The sequence below is a fragment of the Condylura cristata genome, unplaced genomic scaffold, assembly GCF_000260355.1.
Source record: "Condylura cristata isolate star-nosed mole 26May11 unplaced genomic scaffold, ConCri1.0 scaffold00013, whole genome shotgun sequence".
NCBI classification, from domain to species: domain Eukaryota; kingdom Metazoa; phylum Chordata; class Mammalia; order Eulipotyphla; family Talpidae; genus Condylura; species Condylura cristata.
The window spans coordinates 46549017-46568251 of record NW_004567114.1 but is presented as its reverse complement, the minus strand read 5'-3'; the positions used below and the strand labels follow the sequence as shown (position 1 = coordinate 46568251).

Sequence of the window (19235 nt, the reverse complement as noted above, 5' to 3'; positions counted from 1 at the left end):
GAGAGAGAGAGAGACAGAGAGAGAGAGAGAGAGAAAGGATGGATTCCCCACAGAGTGGGGAGCAGAACAGGCAGACTCACTGAAATATACTGCCGAGGGCAGACAGGAAAGGTTTACTGCACCATGTGGGTTAGTTCCCTGGCTAGGGATCAAATTTATGCCACAGTGGTTAGGAATAGCTTGATAGCACTGAGACTTTAACCCCTGTGCCACGAGGGATGACCTAATTTTCAGAATTTAAAGGGATACAAATATTGAGATAAATTCTGAGGTCTATTTTTTTTTCATTGACTATCAATACTACTAAACATCTAGCATGATTTTTTTTTGCATAAAAAGGCGGAATACATATGATAGACTTTAAATAACAAAATTTGAAGGTGTTTATGTTAATTTTGGAGTGTTTTGTTATAAAGGGAAAGTATGTAACCTATTAGGTACTTAACAAAAGTTTCATTGAAGAAAGTATCATTCAATAATCCCCAAATGGGAATATGTTATTCTGTAGAAACTTGGCCCAGAGTAAGTAGAGTTGCATCCAGAGACTATATAGCTCTATTTATCATCTTAGAAACTTCTTCATTATGTCAAAACTAAATCTCAGCTGTACCCTGACTGCAAAGCAAAAGCAATACCAGCTATTTTATCCATTTTAACAGGAATATTTTGTGAATTGATTTTCCAGGAATGGCTAAAAAAATTTTATCAATTTTTAGTCAAGGTTTATAGTTACATTTTTTTGGCTCAGAATTTATATTTGTCTAAATAAATATTTGCCTTTTATTTTTACTTCACAAAAAGGAAAAACAACCTTCTAGAATGTATATGATGACAATAGTTTTTAGCCTTATTTTAATCCCAACCATTTATATTTCATTAGACTTGATTCCCACTACAGGATCAACTCCAAAGCTTACTCATGAGCATGGCTGAATCAGCTCACAGTGAGATTTTCATCTTACACAGCCTCTTTAGCAACACTTTTAATTTTTCTCATGCTACAGGAAGAGCCCAAGTTAAGGAACCTAAAGTGTTTCCTCCATGGCACATGATTTTTAAAAATCATTCCAGCCCTTTTTGACATATCTCTATTCTTTAGAGATATGACTGAGGAGAAAACACCCCCCCCCCCCGAGACAATTTTATTTTCTCTGGCAATAGATTCTTAGAGTTAAACTAGAAGTCATTTAAAATAAAGCAAGTACAATAGTCAAGTAAATAGCCAACATTATGAATGTTTGCTTTTCTTTCTGAATTTAGAGCTAGAGCTCACCTCAGATAGCCTTTCAATAACCACTGAAAATAGACATGGCATTATTCAAATGCCCCTCCCCTCGAATCCTATGCTTAAAATAGAAGATTATCTGGGAAATGTGTATGATTGCACTAAAAACATTAAGAAAAAATATCCCATTTGTTTTTAAGTTAAAATAACCCCAAATCAGTTCGATTCTTATATTTAATAGTCAAATACCTTAAACGTGGACTCTAAGTCATGCTTGAGGTGAAATATGTCATTGTAAGCGGAACCTTCAATGGGCATTGGCTGAAAATGTAGATTAATGAAGTTGCTGAAAATTTAAAAGCAATTGGGATAAAACCCGAATGGGGACTGAGGGGAGGAACAGAGGAAATAGTCTTCATGCTGATGCTCATTTTAGAAGTAATTCACTTTCCCATGACGAGGATAAGAAAGCCATTTAAGAATTATTTACCTTTCAGCTTTAAAAAAAAGAAGCTGTCTGGAGAAGGCCCTTGATAGGCATGAGGAATGCACAGGGCACTTTTCCTTCTCATCATCCAGGCTGGAATCCTCATAAAAACAGAAGTCTTTGTGGCTAAGCAGAGGGAAAAAGAGCAGCAGCAAAACAGAGCTCACCTGATGCTTCCAGCAAAGGTGGGATCTCTCAGCCCATTTAGCTGTGCAGGAAGAATGGCTGCAGCGCTTGAAACAAATGCCAAACCCTTATTTTAAAAATTTTGACAAAAACACAAATTAAGGAAAGATTAAACACTTTACAAAGGCTCCATAATGTGGGTCATAAAAATAGCAGGCTTCTCCAGGGAGTTATTTTAAAAAGAATGCCATTTACAAAACAAAAAGGAAGACAAGAAAAAAATTAGAAACAACATAAGTAAGTTACAGTTGATTTAACATAATAGAACTTTGTGATTTTATGTGGGGAGAACTGATGGTGTTTTTTGAAAAAGAAAGGATTACCTCCTTATTAAGAAATCTGAAGAAGAAAAATTAGAGTATGGTCGCAAGATTACTCGCATGAGAGCTTTGGAGCCAAGTTTCTCTCTGACCCCTCAGAGCAGAAGATCCTTGGGTGCCATCTCATTCTATCCCCACCTGGTCATTGTTGGGACAGAGAAGAAATGATTGATTGAAAATTAAGTAACAGCAAAAGGCAACATGCATGGAGCACCCTCTGTGGCCAAAGAAACTGGCGCAGCTTTACCCCGCCTTTGCCTGACTTTAATCTTTGTGGGAAGGACCACCGATGTCAAGGAAGGACAGGCCTTCCGAAGGTGGACCCTAGTGAGTTTCCCACAGTCTGGATACAAGCCTTGTTATCCAAATTGGGGAAGACATTGTCGGAGTGGGAATCTGAGGAGTGATATTAATGAAATCTCTTCATGGGAGTCCTACTCTGTCATCTTCAAACCTTCTACCTTTCTGCAGAAATGTAGACATGCAATACTTTTTTGTTGTTGTTGTTGTTAAAGATTTATTTATTCTTATGGAACTGGGGTACAGGCCAGAGATGTGGAGGGTGAGAGGATTCACCAGAGACAGAGAGGGGAGCAGAACAGGCAGATTGGTGAAGTACACTGCTGAGAGGAGCAGCAGGCGGGCCATGAGAGGTCTGCCTCACCATGTGGATCGCCTCTGGGGCAGGCGGGAATCGAACTCATGCAGAAGTGGCTTTAGCTTCTTAGTGCTGTGCTTTAACCTGCTGCGCCACCAGGGAGGGCCCCATGCAACACTTTTAACAGTACCTAAAATCGAATCATTTCCTCTAGTTTTAGGGTCATGCTCAGGTTATGTTAGATTTTTCAAATTACATCATCATGCAATATGGGATCCTTTAAAGTTTGCCATGAACTCATGGCAATGATGAATTAAATTTGTAATAAAGCTTTTTGGGGAAGCAGATGGCATTTTAAAGCACACATTCATCCACTTAACATGTATTCACTGCAGCCCCATAAACATGTGAAGGAGAGGATAGTATTTGTCACCTCCATCCCTTTCAAGTATATTAACCATCTAAGCACCGTTTTATTTACTTGATTACTTTTGCTGATGACAAGATGCCAGGGACAAGAATGGCATCTTCAATGAGTGAAAAGTTGACTCAGTAACTGCAAAGAGACATTTTGCTTCCCAGAGAAGCTCTCATATGGTCAAGCAACTTCAAAAACCAAGTTATAGTCATATATTTGGGGATCTGCAACCATTTCATGCCATTATAGGTTACTGTTGATTGATTGAGCTGCATGACAAAGTTGCAACAAAAATATACTTTATAAAAATGTGGTTCTATTCCCAGGTTGCTTTAATTCAGACATATTCTCTCCATGGTTAAAAACAAGCCATGACAGGGGTCCAACCCTGAGTGTCTGTGCACCATGAGAAATCAGGCATAACCATGGTCTAAACTTGCATGGGATCTTATATTTTTTACCACAGATAAATCATTAACATATGGAAATAACCCTCTGAGTTGCTCTGTTAATTTTCTTTAATCCTATAAACTCTACTGTCTTTGCTCTCTACTTCTTCTTAACCTTTTTCCCACTGTTCCTCTCTCATTTAGAAAGGATTCATTTCTTTTTTTTTTTTTTTAAAAAAAGAATCTATTGAGCGGAAATTCTTTCTTCCTTATTTCCACACTGCTGTTCTGTTGGCCCCAAGGACTGCTCTACATCCCCTCTCTAAACTCTAAATTGAGTGTTCATTTTTAAGTTCACGGCTGTTCCCTGTCATGACCCCACCCTGCTGTGGATGTTCCCTAGTTCTGGCTCCTCACTCACTGCTGGGATCCCTGCAAAGCAGCCTCTCACCATAGCCCATACTCAGATTTCTCTTTTTAATAAGTTTGTGGTGGACTTATGCCTCTAAATCATTTTTTACCCATCAGAGCCATTTACCTTCCCGCCATAGCAACCAATACTCACTTCTCTCCCATCTCCTGGTGCTGATTTTCGCCCCTGTGACCTCACTCAGTAGGACAAACTCTGTTTGTTCTGGCTGCGGACAGTATATCCCATAACACGCTCACCGACCACAAAATGAGCTGTGTGAGGAAACCTCTGCCCTTGTACTTCTAGTCACTGCTCACAAAGCAGTTTACATAAATGAGAACCACCAGTGAGAAACACAGGTTAATGAGATGCTTAACATGCACACACAAAGGACCAAAAGAACTTTTTACAAGAAGATATTTTACAAAGTTCCTATAAAGTATTAAGCAGTTGTTCCCAAAGGCTGACCCGGTGACCTGTCTGGGCCAACTGCTTAAGATTCACCCAGGAGGATGTTAAATAGAAATACCGAAAGGCCCGGCACTGGAGATTAGGAATCAGCAGGTCTGAGGTTTGGTAGCCACCGATTGAGAGTGTAAATCAATCTCCACAGCTTGAGTCAAAGCTTCATAAGCTCATATATAAAAGACATGGAATGCCAAATTTGCAACCTATGTGAGTCTCTAGAATTTATACACTGATTGATATGTTTCAAGAGAAGTATGATAAGATTTTGCAGTGCAAGTTATGTCCTGATGGGAAAAAAAAAGATGAAAGCCGAGGTCTGAGCGTGCTGGTCTGCTCACTGACAGCCTGCAGCTACCCTGCAAGAAGTGGACTGCCTCTTCGGAACATGCGCCTGCAGCCCTTTGGAGGGGAGGGGGGCTTTGAAAAGATCAGGCCTTACAGGGCAGGTAATTTATTTCATTTGCACCTGATTTATGCCCCATTCAAAAATGAAACAAAACAAAAATGATGAAAAATGACTCGCGGAGAAACAGAATGAGCACTTCAGTAATTCTCTCTTCCTGAAGCACAACGAGCCATTTCCCTTCCTGGGAATAAAAGTGTGAAAGGGATGGATGTAAGTGAAACCCCCCTTAGGTTGTGACTTCCATCAATCTTTGGGGCTCTCAAATGCCACTTTTCCCACACAGGTACAAATCTCCAAATGCATCTGTGGTCAAAGTCACCCCTACACTGGACCCTGCACATTTGCAAATGTCAGTACATTCCAAGCAAAAGTTTTCTTCTTACAACCGGCCAGGAGACCACCTCTCCTTTCATGCAAAAATTTTCTTTCCCATTGCTCTCTGGCTCTGTGCTATCTAATCTGGTAACCGCTAAGCATGTCTATTCAGCATTTGGAATGGCCCCAGCTAGTTAGTATGTTCTAAGTTTAAAAAAAAAATGCACCAAATATCAATGATTCAGTGTAAAACATATTAAACTATGATATCAATAAATATAATTCTAAAACTGAAATTAATTTTTAATCATTTGGACAATGTTTGAGATATATGAAGTTAAATAAAATATATATTTTTAAATTAACTCTACCCATTTCTTTTGACTTTTTAAAACGTGATTTTTAGACTAACACTTACATATTATAGTATAGTGCATTACCATCCTATCAGGTTAATTTTCTCTTCTATTTGAAGAGATTTGTCTTTCCCACTTCTATCATGAATTTTTACATTTTTCAGTGAAGAAAACATAGCTGTATATTACTCACTTTCCAGACATTCCAGTTTGGCCATGGACTCATAGAGCTATTATTTCTGATTGATACCAAATATTGATTTACTCATTCATTCAACTGCATTCACTGGATACCTCTTGGCGGCCAAACTTTGGTCTAGTCTGAGGGGTCACCTAATGTCAGCACATAATCCTCCAATGATATGTACAATGATGTCATCAGTCTACGTGGATGCCACCCCCATGCCGAGATCCAGAAGGAAACTCTACTTGCAAACACCCTTTTGTGGAAAGAGTTCAATGCTGTGCTCACATAACACAAGTTTTCCGGCTTAGAAACTTGAAACCTCCTGACTCCATATTAAACATTTCCCCTCTCCCACACTTTGTATTTTCCCTTGTGTTTCCTTGACTACCCTATAAACTTCATTTGTCTTTGTATTCCTCTTTCCTTTGCTGACACAGTATTAAATGCCATGTGTGTCTCAGTGTGTCTGTTTATATATATTCATTTACTTCTCACAATAATGTAGAAACCATTGGTGTTTCCATTTAAAGATAAGGAAAATGAGGCAAGGGGAACTTAAGCAACTGACCTAAAGCCTCACAGGTAATAAGTGAAGAAGCGAGATTTGAACTTCAGCCTCATTCTAGAGCCAGAGTTCTTAATGGCTAGGTTAGACTGTCTCAGAAAAGGTGCAAACCCCAAGGACCCTGAAAACTTGAAGCTGCTGGGCTCACCTGGTGAGCTGCCATTGAAAGAAGTCACCCCCAAATGAAGTTTACATAGGAAAAAGGAAAACTGAAGGAAAAAGAAAGAAGAGACAGAGAAAGAAAGAGAATATAGCAGAGAGAGGCAATATGAGAGACATCATGAAGGAGATGTTACTGATCATTTTTTTTTAAAGATTTATTTATTTGTGCATACAGAACTGGGGTACAGGCCAGAGGCTCAGGGGCAGCGAGAGGCTTCACCAGAGACAGAGTGGGGAACAGAACAGGCAGATCGACGAAGGACACTGCTGAGGGGATCAGCGGGCGGGCCAGGAGAGGTCTGCCACGCCATGTGGTTACCTCCGGGGCAGGCGGGAATCGAACTCATGTGAAAGTGGCTTTAGATTCTCAGTGTTGTGCTTTAACCCGCTGCGCCACCAGGGAGGGCAACACAAAGCTAGAAACTATCTTGGGTCTTCTGATTTACACAGGTGATAGGGTCTTATCATTGTAGCTATTGGTTTTCTGTAGTATCTTTTACAGCTTACCATTTATCTCACTTAGAAAAGTAGCCAGCTGTACAATATAATAGAGAAGAGATTTCAGCATTCATTTAGTCTGTCCTGTCCATTCCCTGTCACCTGTGGATTAGTGTCCAGGGATCATCTTACAATGTTCTATTTCTGTTGCAAAGTCAGTTCGCTCTATGATTGTGGAATTTTATCCAATAAATATATATTTTTATAGATTTATTATTATTTTTTAAATATTTATTTATTTATTCATTCCTATAGAGCTGGGGTACAGGCCAGAGATGCAGAGGGTGAGAGGATTCACCAGGGACAGAGTGGGGAGCAGAACAGGCAGATCTACGAAGTACACTGCCGAGGGGGGCAGTGGAAGTCTGCTGCGCCATGTAGATCTCCTCTGGGGCAGGCGGGAATTGAACTCATGTGGAAGTGGCTTAAGCTTCATAGTGCAGTGCTTTAACCTGCTGCGCCACCAGGGAGGGCCCAATAAATATTTTTTTTATACAGATCAAATGCCATCAAATATCCAGTTCCCTTCTCTTTTAGGGCAACTGAAGGATTGTATTTTCCCTCCTTTCGAAGTTAGGCAAGGGCATGTGACTAACTCCAATCAATGAATGCCATTTTCATGAAAACACTGATATAATAAAAGAGCTATCAAGCCAGAGTAACTGCTACATGCATTTCAAGAAATATTCTATTCTCTTTTAGTGCAATGAAATGAGCAAAGATTTTGAAATTGATTATGGTGACATTCCTATTGACTCATCAGATTGTGAGCTGACCTGGTGTAGAACTCACACATGACATACTCACTATATATTTGCTAAGTGGATAAACAAACTACTGAGACTCATAATTTTAATATCATAGCTTGTTTAAAGTATTTTTAGTTCTCTTCTAAGTTCATTTCCACACTTCACTAGTTTTGAAATATTACCCTTAAGAGGAAAATACAATTTAATTTATTCTTGCAACAATATCTTGGCTTTTCAAAGAAGGCTAACACAGAATCTAGGAAGAGAGTGACAATGCGCTTTGTTTTCTGTTTTTGAGCCCCATAAAAAAAATGTACAGAGAATATAGAGATCTTGCACCTGAATATGATTTGTGACTTTCTTCTCTTTCTGTTTGGATTTGGTGACTTGAGGCTGTAGTGAATCACATACATATGTCCCCAAAGTTCATATATTGGAGCCCTAATCCCCAATGAGATGTACTTGGAGGTGGAGTTTTCGGAAGATAATTAGGTTTATATGATTTCTTAAGGTGGGGGGCCCAGATGAAAGAGAGCTTCCGTTCTCTGACATGTAAAGATAGCACAAAGGTGACTGTCTTAAAGTCAGGAAGTAGGTTTTCACCAAGAACAGAATTGACTGGCACCTTGATCTTGGACTTCCTAGCCTGAAGGACTATAGAAATAAACTTTTATCATTCAGTCTTGAATTTTGTTATAGCAACCTGAGATAAGACAGAGGCTAAATTCTCTTTACTTCTCTTAAAAATGTAGTATTATTTGTATGTCATAGTCACCTTCCCTGGCTTTCAGCTACCAACCTAAGATTTTGCAGTGTCTTTAGTCAAATTAAGTAACATGCCCATTCAGTGACCGTTGTGACTCATCAAGCATTTCCTAATTGTGGCAAAAGGGCTTATTCAATCACCATTGTTGCATTACACTGGTTAAGCTCCCATTCTTGCATTTTATACAATGCACATAAAGGGATATTTTCACTGCATTCCAAGAGCTTCAAATTTGAAAGAAGATAAAGTTCAGTAACTCAGGCACAATTTTAAGTTATCATAAGTATGCTTGAGGTTATGTTAAAACCCACACGCTTTTTTTTTTTTTCCTTTTAGGAAATAGATTTAATACATCACCCTGTTTTGCATCTCCTTTTAAAAACAGATGTTTCTTCCTAGAAATGGGGAATTTTGCATTGACAAAAAATTATAGGAATAAATTTGTTAAGCATCATTTGAAAACTGTGTTGGAGGACTTACACTAAAATGCTGACAATTAAATTTCAATCTGTTAATATAAAATGCCAAAGAAAGTTGGCTGTGATAATACTCTAGATAAACTTGAGTTTTTACATTATTTTGATAAATTTATCTCATCTATCAGCCTGGCCACAAATCATAACTTATGGTTGTCATGTGATAGCAATAAAATATTATATACCTTCAGATAACCTCTACACAAAAATGCTTTTCACTGTTCACATTTTATCTGTCAAATAGTATTTTCTTTTAGAAGTTAATATAAATGCCATTATTAGGAGAAGCTACCGGCCTAGGACAAGTTCTAGCATTTAGTGTTCTGACAGATCTTAATTTGGATATCAGCCAAAGTCAATAAAACTTGTTCATGCAGAACCTTACCTGGTTTTCACCACATCGAGGGGGTGCATCAAGCAAATTTCTACAAGACCTGAAAGATGATAAAGAAAAGTCCAATAAACACTTATGTAAACACTGGTTCTTATTTCCCTGACCTCACTGATTTCTCAAGTATGATGATTCAAAAACCCAACTTGGAACTTTGGACATGACAGCTAATGATCATAGACCAGTGGCAAAAGACAAAGACATAATGAGATTTTTCTTTCAGTGGGAGCAAGATAGGTAAGTGAGTAAATTCTTGTAACAGCTCAGACACAATCAGGAGCTTGGGGCTACAGGAGCAAGAAAATGGGGGAAAAAATCAGATGTCCTAAATCCCATTTAACAGGAATTACTGTATCCCAATCCAGTCCAATAAATAAATAATGGGAAAGAAGGGAGAGCAGAAAAGAAAGAAGGAAAGAAACCCAATTCCCCACCTCCAACACAGAAAGACATTTGCTAACATGGTAAATCACGTTTCTCAGTTTCAGTATTCATGAAATAAAGACATTGATGCCTCCTATCTCATCAGACAGTGATGAAAATTCTATATATAGTGAAGCACTAACAGCTCATAGAAAGCATGTTTAAGTGTTTATTGCATTTTTCAGTGCTTATAAGCAGTACTTAGATGATCTTACTTAATCTTCATAAAGGCTGTTTGTGATAGCAGGTATTATATTCCTATTTTACAGCTAAGATAATTGAGGCAGACAAGGTTAAATAACTTTTGTAAGATCTCAAAGCTAGAAAGTAAAGTCCTTGTCCTACCAAACCCATGATCTTAACTGCATTTTGAGAAATTTTCTACAAACTTCTTGAAATCAATTTAAAGCCCTCTTTCCTATTGCTAACCGAGCAGAGGTGATTTCTCTGTTACAAACTACTTGTATGCCATATCAAAGTTTTAGTGGAATTCTCCAAAGAAACAGAGCAAACATTATTGAAACCTATATGGAAACACAAAGACCCTCAATAGCCAAAGCAATCCAGACAAGAAAAAAAAAAAAAAAAGGTAGAAAAATGGAGGTATAAGACTCCAGACTTCAAAAGGCTACAGTGAAAAAAAAAAAAAACAGTATGGTATTGGAATAAAAATACACAGACACACACCAATGGAATAGCTTTGAGAGCCTAGAAATAAAACCACATTTATGTGTACAGTTAATCTTTGACAAAGAAGTCAAGAGTACATAGTGGAAAAAGGAAAGTTTCTTCAACAAATGTCCTGGGAAAACTGAACACCCACATGCAGAAAAATGAAACTAGAGCACTCTCTCACCCCACACACAAAAATTAACTCAGAAGGATTAAAGACTTGGATATAAGATTGGAAACCATAAAATACAAGGAAGAACACAGGAAAAGCACTCCACAGCACTGGCTTCAGGGATGTCTTTGGGGACCCAACTTCAATGGCAAGGAAAACAAAAGCAAAAATAAATGAACAGAACTATATCAAGCTAAAAGGTTTCTATGTGATGAAAGAACAAAAGACTCTACTGAATGGAAGAAAATATTTACATATTATATATCTGATAAGGGTCTACGATCTAAGCTATGTAAGGAATTTATACAATGCTCAAAACTACCCAATTAAAAAAAAATTACCAGAAGAACTAAATAGGCACTTCTTCAAATAAGACAGACAGGTGGCCAGTAGGCACATGAAGAAAAATTCATCTTCACTATTATCAGAGAAATTCAGATCAAAAGCACAATGAGATACTACCACACTCTAGTGAATTGTTCATATGAAAAAGCCCCTAAACAACAATATTGGTGAGGGTGTTAAAAAAAAAAAAGGAACCCTCATACACTGTTATCAAACTATAGCCTGGTTCTGCCCCTATGGAAAATAGAGTGGCTCTCAAAATCTTAAAATATGTATACCATATGATCCAGCAATTCCATTCCTAGGCATTTACCCAAAAATACAAAAAAAAAAAAATCACTAAGTCAATGGGATATATGCACTCTGTGATCATTGTAGCAATATTTACACTAACAGCCAAATCATGGACATAACCTAGATGTTTATTGACAGAGCAGCAGATTAAGATGTAGACAATGGAATACTATTCAACTATATAAAGAAAAGGGTGAACTCTTGCCACTTGTGATAATGCAGGCGGAGCTGAAGGGCATTATGCCAAGTGACATAAACTGCAAAAGATGGACAAACATCAGATGATTTCACTCATAGGTAGGATATAGAGGGGGCCAAAAAACAGGTGGGTTACTTCCAGTATGGTCTCAATGTATTTCCCTTAGCTTGAAAATTCACATTTTACTTTAAAGAATCAGGTACCAAAATTCTTGTTTTCATGCCTGTAAAGAATGATAATTTACTCCAAGGCATGTCACTTCCTTACCTGTAAAGGGAAATACTGAATGACCAACCTATAATACCTTTTATGTCTAAGATCTTGTGTATTACTTTGTACTTCAATTTATGCATGTGTGTATGCATATCTTACTCATAACTCTAATTTAAACTTTATCTTATTAGCTAGAAGAGGAAAGAGATCTAACCCTGTAAATATAAATTACCCTTGAGACTCTGATATAAAATACTATTCTTACCAAGTACTATAACTGGTGTATACTGAGTGCACTTTTGTGAAACTTATGAGAATGAACGAATAAGAGACTCAGAATAAGCTTGCTAGAGCGAGTACAAGTACAGTAAATTTTCTCTCTCTAATTTGGTATTTAAAAATACATAACATTAAGTTCAACTAGTAGTAGTTGATACATCTCTCCAAAAGTTTGCTAAAAGAATCACGAATTCCAACATTTTATTAAAAGATGAGACTGGAAGTGTATATGTCAGGATCAGGGTCATGCTCAGGGTCTTCCTCTCATAGGTTACAAGGAGCCAGTGAAAAGTTTTTGTTTTTTAAGTAGCTCATCTTATTACTTAAAACAACTTGTTTTAAGTAGTCTATTAATCCGCCCACTGTTTCCATTAACATTTATTCCATGTAAACACATGAACTCAAATACGGGTACCTTCTGCCATTTAGAAACATCATCGTTCAGCATATGTACCTCTAAATAAGAATGAGTCAATGCCCATCTATAGAACCAGCCACTGAATATGACTTGTCAAAAGCAAAGTGTAATCTGAAATGCAAAATATAATCCCCTTGGTCCAGAATCCATGTGACTGTTCTTGCATTATTGTTCTTATCCCAAACAAGCAATTTGGCAAAATTCAAGTAAGCAAAAAATTACATCACAAACGGAGGTAACCTATTGTAAGTGATATGGAGGTTTTGATTTTAGATATGAGTCCAGAGAAAAGCTTAGTCTCAGGCGGGAATGGCTACTTCCTGTAATCTTCCACTGTGAGACTAATTATTTTTTATGGAGAAAATCATAAAAATAGAATCAGATGAATTTTGCTGCCATTAGTCTAGAAGTTACCTCAAGAAACCAAATGGTATGATGTGCTTCCTGACAATTCTCTTAGCTAGTCTGAAGTCACAAGTACATACTGGGTCACTGGTACCAGAATGTAGTAATTTCTCTTTTCTCATAAAATTGAAAGTCTAATATATCAAAGAAGATGATTCTGAAATATTGGGATCCATTTAGTAATCTATCCTAGTTGCCAATTCAAGACACATCATTCTCAAGACAAATCCAACTGGAAGTTTTGCCCTGTAAGAATTGAATGAAACTAGTAACGCGACCACATCATGGACACAAATGCACCGACTAGCCCTTTACCCTGTGAATTCAGGATATCCCTGTGAATACTCTCATATCTGAACTTGCTCAATAACCTTCCCTCACCTGCATCACTATTGCTGGGGAAAAATGACTAACCTGACCCAGTAGAATACTTCCAGACTCCAACTGAGTCTCCTGGTTGTTTAACCACAAAACTGCACTGAACATGAAACTTAATCTCCTTCCAGTGCTACAACCTGAGCTCCATACCTCTTTTGCTAAGTAAAGTAAGTGATGCAATGATTGATCATGATTGGTGAAAGGAGAGTTTCTCTCACTGTTATTTCCTTGGAATCTTCCTTTTCTCTGGAAGGTTATCATCGTGTGAGAATGCACACATACTCACTTTGAAGAATCCTACTTATCTCAGATCTCCATGCAGGCAACAATTTTCCAAGTAACCCTGGTACAGCTTGTTATTTGTTTCATAATATTCATCTGCTCTTCCTCCTGACTGGCGTAAATACTGTATTTCCCAACCTTCTTTGTGGCTAGGCATGACTACGTGACTAAGTTCTAGAATATAAATGGAAGTGGTATGAGGAATATCTGAAAAGTGTTCTATAAGTAAGGAGCATGCTCTTCTCCCTTGTCCTCCTGTCTGCTGTTGGAATTGAACATTAGGTGTAAGTAGTTATCCTGGACTATGTGGTGACTTTAAACATGAAGGTTACCACACACAACTCAGTAACAAGAAAGCAGTTCCTGACATGTTGTTCTGTTTGTCTACCTCTAACTGTTTTATGTTGGAGCAAAAAAAAAATTCCTTTGAACCATTGCTATTTTGTTTTCCTGCCATTTTGTACCTGAACTGAATTCTATATAATAGATACAGGAGCCTCTGATGTGTTTTCACAATTTTGTGTCTGAAAGCTTCATGAAGACAAAGCTTTCACATGCTTATTCATCTTTATGTCCTCATCACTTTGCACAATGGCTGGCACTCTCCATACAGTGGAATTTTGTTAAATAAGTAAGTTAATGTTGATTAGGGTCACTGCATATACCATCATATCAGCTAATACTCAAGATAAACTCGAATGGCAATTATTTATTTTGTTAATGTAAGAATTATACAAATAAGCAAAGAGATATTACCAAAGAGGTATTGGCAAAACTATATGAAATAAAGCACAGGAAGTACTTGATACAGAATTATGAAATTAATCACATATTCAGATGCTCAGGTGCTATGTAAATATGAGAGGGCGATGAAGTGACACCTAGCCAACCTACAATGTTCCTGAGAGCGGTGTACTAGCAAGGCATTGTAATAGGAGTTGGGGATCCAGCCTCATGATGTATCTGGGGTGCCTGAAAGCCTGAAGGATTTCAAAGGTGGGCACAGAAATGACATATTGAGAGTGACCTTACATGGAAAGGGAAGAACATTGGACAGAGAAGACAAGATGCATAAATCTGTTTCAGGCCCAATGAGTTACTGATGTTATTTATACTGTGAAATGTTGTTGCTCTCATCAGTTCTAGTCTTGCATAGTTTACCTTTATCACAAACTGCCAACCACCTTCAAGAGACTATGTCCTAGTTCTCATATAACAAATAACCACAATTTTAGACAAATATTTAAAGGTTTTTGGGTAAAATTTTAATTCATCGGTTGCCTGGGTATACTTCATATTTGAGATTGCTTGTTCTAAGTCACAAAGTTGGTATTTGTGAGCTAAAAAACATGAGAAAAATATCTCTCTCCAATCACAAGGAAAGATTGTTATCATATATAAATATGCTCTAAAATACATTATTTGAGAACATATGACTTTTAATTTATTTGATCTTCTTACCACTATGTCAATTTACTGCTCCTCTACTATGAGAGATGAATTGTGTTACATTTTCTATTACCAACTACAATTTCACTATCATATCATACCACAACTGGTAATATATAGAAATTTAGCATTGTTTCTCTCTCCAGAGGCTCCATCCACATACCCAACCGTTGCACTATTCATCTTAACATTGTAATCTATGTTAACGGCATGACCTGGACTTACAAAAAATGGTTAGCTAAATACAGACTATGAGCTCTTTAAGACGAGGGAGTATTTAACTTTATAGGCCCACTGAGTAAATAACACCAAATATATGAAATTCACTTAAGAGGTTCTCTATCTGCTCTCACTCCCTTGGTGATCTCACCTCAAGCCATGGTTTTAATTACCATCTATATGCTAACTTGCCAATTTATATTTCTAGTCCAGACTTCGCTTTCCAAGTCTAGACTTAAGTATCTGGTTGTCTGTTTGACATCGCCACTTGGATATTTAATAACCATCTCTCAAAATTCTCACTTCTAAAACTGGACTCTTGACCCCTTCCCTCCACCTCTACTCAAAATACAAAGCAAAACAAACAAAAAACAACTTGTTCCATGTGAGAACCGTGCTGGATTCCTGTTTCTCTCAAAACCCTTTCCTAGCCTATCTGGATATCCCATTGGGTCTACTCCAAAATAGACCCAGATTTCTAGCTTCTCTCACTTCCGCTTCTGCCCCCACACTAGCCTGAGTCCTGACTGCCATCTCTCAGCTGATTAACTGCAGCACCCCATTAACAGGTCTCCCTCATCTACCTTTGACCCCATCCATCTGTTCTCACCCAGCAGCCTAAGTGATCCTTTCCAACTGTGAGTTGTTTCACGTCATTCCTCTGGTCAGAAGAATACTCTCCATTCCACTCAGAAAAGTATGCTATCCATCTCACATGGGGTTTCTTACTAACTCTTACCACACTCCCCTTATTCACGCTACTCCAGCCATGCTGATCTATTATTGGTTTTCCAAATCACCAGGACTACTTCAGCTCTGTGCCTTTGTGGTAGCTGTGCCCGGTCTCTTAAGAAATTCCTCAAGATTCTACTTGGCCACCTTCCCCCACCGTGTTAACACACAGTCTTGACCACACTAGCATATCTCTCTCCTTCCACAGTATTTGGAAAATTTCCTCCTGCTACTCAGATTTTTCCTTCCCCCACAGTATTTAGCAGCATCTAAAGGCACTACATTATTTATTTGTTTATTGTTTACTTTCTGCCTCTCTCGGTAGAATATAAGCTTCCCCAGGACAAAAAGCTTTGTCTGTATTGTTCATTGAATTGAGTTAAGGACCCAGAGGCTGTCTGACAAGTAGTAGTGACTCAATAAATATTCTTTTAAAAAGGAAACAAATATCACGCCTCCCTGGTTCTGTGAGGAGGCGTGACAACAGCGCTATGAAGCTGTTGTCCACAGCCACTGCAGCATGAGTTGGATCCCTGGCCAGGGGGCTGACACACATGGCATAACAGACCTCTCCTGATCCACCTGCTACTCCCCTCAGCAGTGGAATTCAGTAGATCTGCCTGTTCTGCTCCCTAATCGCTGTTGAATTCTCTCACAGCTATCCTCCTACACCCTCCCTGCTTCCCGCACCTCTGGCTTGTACCTTTGTTCTTGTGTGCATAAATAAATAATGTTTTTTAAAGGAAACTGAGCTACGAAAAAGAATAAACTTGCTACAATGATGGAATTTCTTTTCAGTGCTATGAAGGCAATGAAGTTTTAAGGATTTAGATTACAGTAGGGGAAATCAGTCATTCAAAGAATTTATGATAATGTTTGAATAGGAAAAAAATCAACAGCTAGGTTCAGAATACCTATCTCACCTTTAAGTAGACTGGATTATTCCAAAGTTAATTTTGGTTAAGTAATATTTTATGAAAAAGAAATATCTTGATTTCTCCATAAACTGCAATGTAAACAGAGAATGGGGCATTCAAGCATCCCTAAGATGTCAATTAAAAGTAAAATCTATGTTTTCCTTCAACCAAGCCCAAAACCTTTGTGTTATATTATAGCCCATTCCTTGGCATTTGAAGTTAAATCTAAGATTTCTGTTCTCTGAAATTCACATTGTTCTCACCATTACTTTAATTTTGTGTGACATGTTTAACCGTTTAAAATATCAAAGATGTCCTCCCTGGTGGCTGAAAGGGTTAGAACGCAGCACTGCAAGCTAGCCAAAGACACTTCAATGTGAGCTCCATCCCCGGCGTGGAGGTGACTACATGGCGCGGCAGACCTCTCCTGTTTTGCCCGTTACTCCCCTCAGCAGTGTACTTTCTTGATCTGCCTGGTTTGTTCCCCACTCTGTCTCTGGTAAATCCTCTCACCACCCCTGCCTCTCTGGCCTGTTCCTCAGTTCTGTATGTATGAATAAGTAAATCTTTAAAAAAATAAAATATGAAAGAATCTTTTTATATTTGAAAGAGAACCACAGCAGAATAAATGGTTTCAAACTGTGCAAATTTGAAATTCCAGAATAGAACAGCTACAGACAGAACCGATATTTTTCATCTACTCTACTAGTCAAGCAAATCATTACAACATCCTATTTGATAGCCTGCCCAGAAAATGTGGTAGCCCTACTGAATTATAAGCAATGTGAGACTCATAAAGGGAAATCAGATATATTATGCTTTCCCCTAATAACAGTTAAGGCACACTACCTTTGTGGCACAGTAAATTAATATTATGCCCACTGAACGGGCTAAATGGGCGATGAGATTTGGCAGCTTTGAAAGCTGTTGTTGAAAGTTACGCTTTGGGGGAAGCCACGGTCTCCCTTGAAAAACCTGAGGCAAACATTTCAATAAAAGTTTATTATTTGCCTATACTTTTCTAAAGAAACTAACACCAAGTAGTGGCTGTGAGCATATGCTGGAGCAGTTAGTTCCCGTGCTCACAGAGTCTCCTAAGTGATGTAAGAATTTAGGTGAAAATAATACGCAGATATACTTTAAAATCATGGGTTAGAGCATGAACCAGAGAGGAAGAAAATTTGAGGCAGCATTTTAAGATAGGTGAATTTTTTTAAAAAAAATCACACTTCTTTGAAAGAAAAACAGAAAAGTTGAAAATTTTTAAACTCATAAAAATCTCACTTGTAAACAAAATATACTCATTATCAAACTCGATCATTACGATGTAATAGCTTTAATAAACTATTGTGTTGTGTTTTAGCTTAATGGATGTGATTTTTTTCTTATCCTTTTCGTTTTGTTATTTAACTCTTATTTGCCCTGAGTAACTTCTCCATGCCTTTGGCTAGGTACTCGTCCTTTATGGCAAGTTTGTTGTTCTTATATGGACCTTAATACAATCAGAGATGCAAAGGGAAACACTAGCAGAAAACTAAATTGTAGATGAAGTTAACGAATGGAAAAATACTTTTAGAAGTTCAGACATGCCTTTACAGAGAAAGAAATGTGAATAAAAGAGAAGAATCATTTATTTTACAAACACTACAAATCAGAATTTTTGTTTGTTCCCCAGACTGCTAATTGTTAAACATTTACCAAATGTGACCACAAATTCTGTCCATTGGGTTTGTACAGATTTAAAATCATACTAACTGGAGTGTTTTTAATTTCAGCAGTTTTTAAGTCTATCATAAAATTTCCAAAGTTGCTATAAAGACAATATGTTCGCTTCAACTTAATATTAAGAATTATGATCCTACATCAGAATTTCTTTTTAAATCCTTAGGAATAGATATCCAAGAAAACTAGCCACTCAATGAAACCACTGACCATATATATGATTGCCACAGTGCTGTGCAGATGCTTCTGTTATTTTGACCACATACAGTTTTAGTAATTAGAGCAAGAGTTTCCCATTTCCAGGAAAGCAGCTTTCTTCCATGCCTTCTTTCAACTGTGTGAGTGCCTAAAAACTGAGGAGAGGAAATGTGGCTATAAAACCAGCTTCCCCCTTAGTCACTGGACACCAGTGCAGCAATAGGAAGAAGGCACAGCATCTTGCTAAGTCAAGATTTCAGATGTTAGGTCAAAGTAGCTAGTTCTTTTCAGTTACTAACCTCTATTACCATTAAAACATAAAAGCAGAATGAAATACAGTGATTTTCTATATTAGTAGTATTTCTTGTAATCACAGGTATCTTAATAGTGTAAAAGATTTAAGACTTAAAATATTTTCTACCATAGCCTTAGTTAGTATATGGTCACATCTGGCCCTCCATGGTCATGCAATGGCTTAAAGCACAGCACTGTGAAGCAACTGCAGCCACTGCAGCACAAATTTGATCCCTGGCCAGGGAGCTGA

The 19235-nt window shown here is 37.8% G+C and overlaps 1 protein-coding gene across 1 annotated transcript in view; it reads right to left on the bottom strand.

Annotated features, from left to right (window-relative positions):
- The window catches only part of SLC25A21 (solute carrier family 25 (mitochondrial oxoadipate carrier), member 21), a 430630-nt gene that overhangs the window by 167615 nt on the left and 243780 nt on the right, over positions 1 to 19235 (bottom strand). Inside the window, exon 2 of the mRNA XM_004681924.2 lies at positions 9369 to 9417. Coding sequence (XP_004681981.1) covers positions 9369 to 9417 — 49 coding nt within the window. The remainder of the gene's footprint in view (positions 1 to 9368; positions 9418 to 19235) is intronic.